The sequence below is a fragment of the Thunnus albacares genome, chromosome 10 (assembly GCF_914725855.1).
Source record: "Thunnus albacares chromosome 10, fThuAlb1.1, whole genome shotgun sequence".
Classification (NCBI taxonomy): Eukaryota; Metazoa; Chordata; class Actinopteri; order Scombriformes; family Scombridae; genus Thunnus; species Thunnus albacares.
The window spans coordinates 18,380,961-18,389,831 of NC_058115.1; the positions used below are offsets into that span (position 1 = coordinate 18,380,961).

Sequence of the window (8,871 nt, forward strand, 5' to 3'; positions counted from 1 at the left end):
ACATGTAACCTGTTGCAGGAAATTGGACATGCCTTATATGCTGTGTCTGCAATTTCCACCGTATGTTCTCTGATATTACTATACATGGTGAGAACCTCCCTTTCTTCACAGCCTACGCTCATAATGAAATAAAGCACAGGGAAGTATTAATGGCTGGTATAAAACATTGTAGGCTTCATGACATATTCCACTTTATGAAAAAGTAGGTCATATTTTTAACGTAGAGGCAAAATTAATTTCCTATATGGAAATACACCACAGCCCTATAGCACTATACTGTAGCAAGTTTACAGAGGCGGGTATAAGTATAATCAAATATAATATAATCAAAATCATATTGCATGAAGACCAAAAAACAGGGAAAGAAAAAATAATGTAAAGATTCACCGATTTAAAAAGTCTTTAATAAGACCCAATGCATCAAAGATAGCAACCCCCATCCAGACAGGTGGCCTGCTGCAGGCCTATCAGTGAGTCAGAGCTTCATCAATAATGCGTTTGCTGACTAATATACTGCTTGCGCTGGAGACAGTCGACCATTGAGTTATTTGAAAAGAAAATTCATTACTTCCTAATACTTCCCATTTCATCTCAATGTAATTGTTTCTCCAAGACAGATTGTTACAATGGTCTTTAGTTTATCAAATGTATTGTAATTGTTCTTTGCTTGGATTTTCAAAAGAACAATTTATTCTACTAAAAGCTATTTATTCTATTAAGTCCATCAGGAAAACCAGTAATTTCTAGACTGTTCCAGTATTATAAGGCTTTGGGCACGTATCTTTCACTATCAATATCTTTCACTCATTCACCATTTAACTAAATTAATTTGTACAAGATGGCTTTTAGTTTAGAGATGAGATTGTCGACATACTGTAATAGCCTCCATCAACTTCAATTTTAGTGAAGTGACTCTTTATAAGTATTTGTACTTAGGAATTCAGCTCCAGGTACTTGGGTGCTTTTAATTATCATTTAACTAATTTATAGAACAGGGGGTATATATCAAATTAAGATATATAGGGAACTTGATTGGCATATACTCAGAAACTATAAACAAATGCGCTACCTCCCATGGTGATTTAGAAAAAAAGGTTTTTTAAATATATGTAGTCACATATGTCACATTTACAAATTAACAAAGGTTCCAACTAACAAACCTTTAGAATGGTTATCGTAACTACATTTGTGTTGTACACCAAGACTGCTAACAGTAGACAACCCCCCCCCACACACACACACACATACACCAAACCATGCATCTTCTATCAAATTAAGATAACTGAGGCCACCCTAAACATTAAAAAAATCCCCATTCATTTTCATTTTGTATGTGTGAGAGATTAAACAGGAGTGATCCTCACCTTGACTAGTTCATAATGTTGGATCCCATTGATCCCTACATCAGGGTCAAATGCTGACGGCACCGGGTATCGGGTGTTGATGGCTGTGTTCTCTGGGATGGAGATGTTTATTACAGTGGACTGGAAAAGGGGTGCGTTGTCATTCACATCCTCTATCAGGAAGCGGATCTTGACCAATCGGAATATCTCGTCGGGCAGCACGGCCACCTCAATCTCATAGTAGCAGCGTTTCTCAGCGAAGACACCTGAGCACAGCTTCTCCCGATCGATTCTGTGATTGGTGGTAAAGATCTCCCCCGTGTTGGCCTCCACTCTCACCAAAGGCACGTCACCTGTCTTGTACACAGGCTTGAACTGCAGCGGCGAGGATAGCCTAATGTTGGGGTCTAGGTTGAGGTCCACATCCTTGCGCAGGTTCCCAATGCGGACGTTCTCTGGCTGCTCCTCTTTCACCGTGTAGTCCTTCTCCTGGGCCAGGCATAGCAAGACCACGCAGGTGAGCAAGACCACCAGCACATGAGCCTGACTTGCTAAGTCCATACTCAAGAGTGGATGGAGCTTCACCTCTACAGCAGCAATTCTGTCACAAGAGAGGGAGACAGAGAAAAAAAAGAGAAAAGAGAAAGACAGAACACACAATGTCAATCGACAAAATTACATGGCATTCAAGTTCTGCTGTAATTAGTACTATTTTCCCTCACGGAGAGTTTTCAACTTGACCTATTCATCCTAACTAGTTATGAGCCCACATCCTTCCCATGTCTTTGAGAGCAAATTAATCGCAGTTTTACACAATTAACCTTTGATGACTTCCACTGAGTAAGCGGACACGTAAAGGTTAGTAGTTCACGTATTCCATCAATCCATTTCATCACTGTAATGAACCATTTCATATTTGTATTGAGAAGTATGAAATCAGTTGAATTCACTGTTGCGATAAAATAGTTTGCTTTGAAAGCTTGTTCACAAACTGCTGTGCACGGCACAGAGGAAAACTTAATTTCATATTTGAGTCAATGCGAGACAACATGGTGCAGTGGTATCTTCATAAACTGCACCTCACATCCAGACTTCAACTGATTGGGAAGCAGCAGAACTGAGCCTTAAGCATTGGTGTTTGCATGCATGAACACACACATACTTGCAGTTGTACCGCTTGACAGCAGCTTTTAATGGAGAGCCTCATTTGCTCTGAATGTAAACAATTGAGCTCTCAAATATTTCATGAACGCCCATGTGTGTAAACATGCACAGTATGATAAGAGCACTGTTTAGAGTAACTGTGGTGGAAGGAGACAACAATACAAAATTATTTATTGTGGGAGCTGCCATCAGTCAAATTAGAGAAATTTAATCATATGTCATTACATCCTGATGGATGTGTGTTCTCCAACATCAAATTTAAACAGCATGCAGTTTACTGTTTGTACTGAATGATGCCTATGATAAAACTCTTAACAGAAAATAAAGTGAAATGGGTTTATAATCACTGAGCATTATTCACTGCTCAGTTTTCTGGAGTTGGGTGCCAATTCATTTGATGCTGCAATTGCACAACATCTTTAACTGTTTTATATGTTCAAAAACTTGCCAAAGGGCAAGAACTCCATTTGCCAAAACTGAAGTAGGTCATTGGAAGTCATACTCTGCAAAGACTTCACTGTCAGTATAAGCTAGCATGAAATATTGACTGCTTTACACCCGTTAGTTAGTAGGTTTCCTCACCAGTTATTCAGGTAGTTATTTGATGTAGTTTGCTAGCTCATATTTTGACTAAATCATTAATTTAATCCACTCTCAGAAATCCTTTAAAGCTAAAAGTAAATTCCATCTCTTCTACCATAATGACACTGGTCTCCATACATGCTTGGATGACGAGGCTTTTTGACATTATGGTGGTGGTAATTCAGTGTAATTATTACTGTATATCTGTGCTCAGTTGATTTTATTGAAACAGCAAGAAAATTACATTACTGGTCTTTAAATTGTTCTCAGCGCGCAATGACGTATCACGGTAAAGCCATCAATGCACAGCTGTTTACTTCTTATGATAATAACTGACCCCCCATGTGTATTCCAGTGCAATATATTTAATAACTAATATAATTTGATTTCATAGTCCACAGTGTGTTTAGGTCAACCAACCCCCTGAGTGTTTATTAACCTCATAAGATTTTCCTCAAGACATTGGTTTGTATTCATAAGGCTGCTGCCTTGAAATCAAACGTCCATTTCCTTCAAATGTGGCAAAAGTGTATGACAGCCATCACACAAACGATGTACAGCTGGTGCTGAAAAGGCATACATACCTGCAGTAACAAGGGACCACAAATAGCTCTTTGGGAACCGCAATATCCCCTGCTTTATGAAATTTCCATCCATTTACATGAGTCAAACAATATCCTGTAGAAAAGGTATGACTACCTAAACTGCACTACAGGGGTCCTCTAAATTGGCAAGGCAACAGCGTTCATAGCCATTGAAGCTCTCGGCCTACTGACAAAGGGGAATTGATTAAAAATAAGAATTTAATTAAGCTAGTTTTGAATCAGCAACAATTGCAAGGCATTCATGCAGCCTGTAAAGACAGATTTCTTTTCACACATTTCATAAAGCAGTCACATGAGACTCATTAAAGAGCAGTTGGACAGAAATAACATGGCTGACATGGATCATAGGGTTATTCATTCTACACATATAGCACAGGCAATGCTGTACTGTCATGTCAAAATATTGATGAGATATATCCCATTAGGGTCTGTGACACACTTTACTTTGAAGTGTGCATCTTTTTTAGAGTGAGCAGCGATTGCTTTACTGTGATGATCGCCAAGCAGTCCAAGGCTGAGCTCGCACAACGCATAATGAAGTTTAAATTACATCCTTAAATGGGATGTGATTCACTGAAGTGAAAAAACAGAAAAGATCAAAGCATGATCTAGATTTCGTCTCTCTTGTAAGTGACAATAATGTTCTGCAGGATGAAGGGGTGTAGTATGTTTTTGACTTAGAGTGCATGCAAGAGTACAAATGTAGTAACAGAAAGGACACCCTGGCAATGCTAATATGATGTTAGGAAACTACATTTTACTAGAAATATAGGAGTACATATGTGCTCGATATATACATACATACATACATATACATATATACATATATACATATATATGTATATATATATATGTGTGTGTGTGTGTGTGTGTGTGTGTGTATATATATATATATATATATATATATATATATATATTATGGCCAACTTGTTTAGTCTTTCAACACTAGTCACTAATGCATGCTCCTTTCTCTTAACTGTGATTTTCCTACATTTGCGCGGCTTTTCACTTGTCACAACTCTTTATAAACCTGTCCATGAGGGATAGGCTAGGTGAGAGAAGGAATTGTGCTGGAGGGAAAAAAAGTAAGAGGGAGGGAGAAAGAAATTCTAGGTGTCAGTCAGAGTGTCTCCTTTGCTTACATTTCACTAGTCTCCTGAAATGCTATTTTGAGCCCCAGACAGCAGGTTGAATCCAGTAGGCAAACTCAAGCCTCCCTCTTGGGAGACACAGAGTGAAGAGGAGCAGGCCTGCCCTGGATCACTTTACACGACAGTGTGATGGACAGGCCTTCCTGGTGTTTGTATCCACTGAAGGTAGCAGCGAGAAGGGAGACATACAGCTACTGTCACCCCCTACATTCACCCCTAAAGATACCCCCAACTATAAACTTTAGTGTGGTTAGTCTGAGGCTGGGACTCAAGACATTTGGAGTCCTTTAACTGTCAAATAGGTTTTCACCACTGTTGTATCTATCAATATTGTCTGTGGATCCAAAGAGATTTTCAAAAGAGGGTATTAAGTAATACTTTTGATTGTCTTGGGCTTTTTCTCTTTTAAGAGCTTTAAGGATCGCTGACAGCCTGACAGACCAGGTTTCTGTCAAGATCAATCAGTTCTTTTTCAGTCCACACAGCCAGAACAATTCTCCTTACACGGTGAAGGAATAAAAGTTGTTTTCTCTTGGGAAACTTCAACAATGACTACATTACCTAAAGTCGTGCTTGAAAGCGAGAAAGTGCAAGAAAGCAATGTTTGACATAAGTGGCCACATTGACAATGTTAATAATAGATTTAATACTGAGATGAGAAAAGATGTATATTCAAGTTCAAATATCACTGGGACTTTCACATTACACTTTATTTTATGAATGAAAAAAGAAATAGAAGACATATCAAAATTCTGACACATAATTTGTAGCACAATGTTTGCATAAAGTCTGGCAGTGCTGTTTGGCTGAATATCCCCGTGGCTCTTCACATTTCAATCAGTTTTTTGATTTCTTAGATGGACTTAGATTATGAAGAGCTGTACTTGGGCGATTAAATGGTCGCTGGGTAATATTTCTTACCCTCTGCATTAACAAAATGACTAACTAATTCACAATGTTGTAATCATGGACCTCAAGAGGGCAGTCTATACATGCAAAGGTAATCGTAATGCTAAATGTAAGTGTGATCATTTCGCTGTGGCTTTATGTCATCATCAATGTTAACCCGGACTTTAAAATCCAACATTCATCAAATGAAAATGAGGGAAAAAACGTTGAATTATGGACAAGTGAATTAATTGTCAGATAAACTATTCAATTAATTAAATCAAAGTCAGAACATTTTAAACTGTAGTCTGGAGCCACTAATATTAAGAATAATTGCTAAAATAGGTTTTTCTTTTTTATTAATAGTTGAAAAACTATGTCACAACATATTAGACATTTTGCATATGTCACAGTGGCCATATCTCAAAACAAAATAGTGCTGCAGACACAATCATGGATTCTGAAATAGTCATATTCAATATATTTCCCTTTGTGGGAAGTTAAAAGGACTATTGAAATAGTCCTATATATAAACCTATATGGTGAATATCAGAAAACTATGCAAGAGAAGATCTAAAATGTTTGGTGTAAATGACGGACAAACTCTTCATTGACCAGAGTTTTTATAAAGACTATTTGATTGCTAAAAAATACATTTTTAAGGGTATTGAATGTGTTTCAGTGGAGAAACCAAACGTGCTGTAGGATGAACTTGAAAAGCAAAACAAAAAAACAGCATCATTGACACCTAGAAGGCATCTCTGAGACAACAGGTTAGTTTTGTCCAGGATACATAGTTTCCTTACAAGTTCATGACTTTCAAAATCTGCAGTCAATATTTAGTTGAATTTATCAGAAGCCTAAGAAGTAACTGGAGATATGCTGTTGCAACAAACAGTATCGCAAAGTATCGCCAATTGCTCTGTACCTACGGGTTTATTTGAAGTATGGATGCGCATTAATATACTGTTTTACTGCTATTTTCAAATTAAATACAAAACTTAGGCTGCTTCCATTTACTCACTGACTCTTCTTTTAATATAAATGCCTCCACCTACATTCAAAATATGCTGCTCACCTTGGGAAGGTTCACATTACCATTTGATTTAATTCTCCAGCAAATATTGAGTTCAGTAGGCCTTGTGGGGGTCTTTTAAAAACGGGCCCAATAATAATAATCTATTGCATATTGAGCAGGTATAACATATTGGGTATCCAAACAACCAACTGTGGCGGTTAATCTCCAGGCCAACGGGGAATTATATCGTGCCGAACTGTTATTCCTAAAAGCAAACATTACATATTTATTTATTTTTTCCTAGAGTCTGAGCGTGAACAGACTGATGGCCCCTGAGGTTATGGTCTGTGACAGCTGAACCGCTTGACCACGAGTGCGCTGTTGCCGCGCACCCACGCACCGAGTTTAGCGGCCAAGCTGCTGGGAAACACAGCACTGAAAAGTCCCCGCAGTTGGATGCTGTTAGAAAAGTAGGCCTATCTATTTAGCGATCAGTAGTGAACAAGACTGAATAACGCCCGAAGTCGTGACCAACCGCACACCGCACATTCATAATGCGACAACTCAGCTTACATTATCCACGATGTGCCGTGTCCATGAACAATTTCTATTTACATAAGGTGCACGGGGACGCCTGTTATATCTTTGGAACAGCTCTAGGAAAACCCACGGAACATCAACATGTCCCACTATCGCAACACAGTGATTTATCTAAGTGCCTCGCAGACCATCACTAAATTTTCACCCGGCTTATGTTGCTCTCAGTGACTGTAAATACAGCGAAGGTCCTCGCCGGTGCTGGGACATCAATTTGATTTTATACGGACCACATAAATTGGACTGCTGGGCGCTCTCCAGTATTTCTGAATGCGCTCAGGAGATACACCAGTCATGTGCTTGCATATGCACATAGACCACTAAAGTGAAACACATTTTGATCACAACAGTAAAGTCAATGTAAAGAGCAAAGCTTACCCTTTCCACTCGAATAGGATGAAAAATCAACCGCGAGTACCGTCGCGTAGAGACATCACTGATTTACAAAAAAAGAAGTGCCATGAATTAAATTGAAGTGGGGGAAAGGGGGAGAAAGGATCCTCATCAGAAGCGGCAGCAAAATGCAATGCAAATAGAAAAAAAATGTTATCCACTACAAAAACTTATCCATGCGCTAAAACAACTGTGGTCCTCATGTGCAAGAGAAAAAAAACACGCACACGTCAACTTTGTTTGAAAAGGACGCTGTAATTCCTCTTCGGATGTCTTGGGTTCGCAATCCCACGGGCGGAGATACGCATTGATCCAAGCTTGTTTTACATAAACTTTGTATCCCTAGCCTACGTTTGCCTTGAAATTCCTACTTTATTCTACCAGCAGTGAAAATCGCTGGTACCAAACGGACACGTGTGCGTTAAAACGCTTCTTGACCCGCGCGTAAAACTTCAATCCAAAGACGCAAAAAATGGACTTCTGATGGAAAACTGAAAGCTTACACCTAATTAATTTTATAACCACTTGTTTAGACTGATTAGAGGTTGTGCACGCTCCCTAAAAACTCTAAAAGGAGGGATGCAGAAAGCGCCTCGCCCCCCCAAATGGAGTTGGATCAAAGTGTGCCTCAGTGCAGCATCACTTACAGGAGCCCTGATAGGCGGTTCACCGTATCTGTCTGCTAAGCTGTAGATGTCTCAGTAGTATTGTATGAACTCAGTTCCTCAATACTGCCCACCTCTCTCCTTCTCGCTCTCCCTCCGACTGACATCATGGTGGAAGGAGGAGCCAGCCGCAGATTTAAGAGCCCCGGTCCTCTTAAAGCCGCACTGCGTTGGAGAGATGCTTGCACTGAGATGTAGGTGGATGGCGGGGTATGTGTGGACCACAGATGCCTCTGCTGTTTGCAGTAGCCACACTGATCCAGAAAATCCGCCTGAAAGCAAGAGGGGGGCACTGTTCACTTTTATACTGAGCCTTGTTTCGGCTTTTCATTTCTAATGGAGGTCTACTGTATCATCAGCACCTCTGAATAATGATGAGGTTCAAATTCTTTTCAGACATTCCCGAGAGTGTCAACAGGCCATGGCAAAGCTCTTATCAGGGATGAGAAGAGAAATTAGCCTGAT

The 8,871-nt window shown here is 39.5% G+C and overlaps 1 protein-coding gene across 2 annotated transcripts in view; it reads right to left on the reverse strand.

Moving 5' to 3' along the window:
- The window catches only part of pcdh11 (protocadherin 11), a 130,259-nt gene extending 121,822 nt beyond the window's left edge, over positions 1–8,437 (reverse strand). For both annotated transcript variants that reach the window (XM_044364476.1, XM_044364477.1), the window contains exons 1-2: positions 7,727–8,437; positions 1,365–1,944 (exon numbers count right to left, since the gene is read on the reverse strand). In XM_044364476.1, the coding sequence (XP_044220411.1) occupies positions 1,365–1,904 (540 nt within the window). In that variant the 5' untranslated portion in view covers positions 1,905–1,944; positions 7,727–8,437. The remainder of the gene's footprint in view (positions 1–1,364; positions 1,945–7,726) is intronic.
- Between the last annotated feature and the right edge of the window lie 434 nt (positions 8,438–8,871).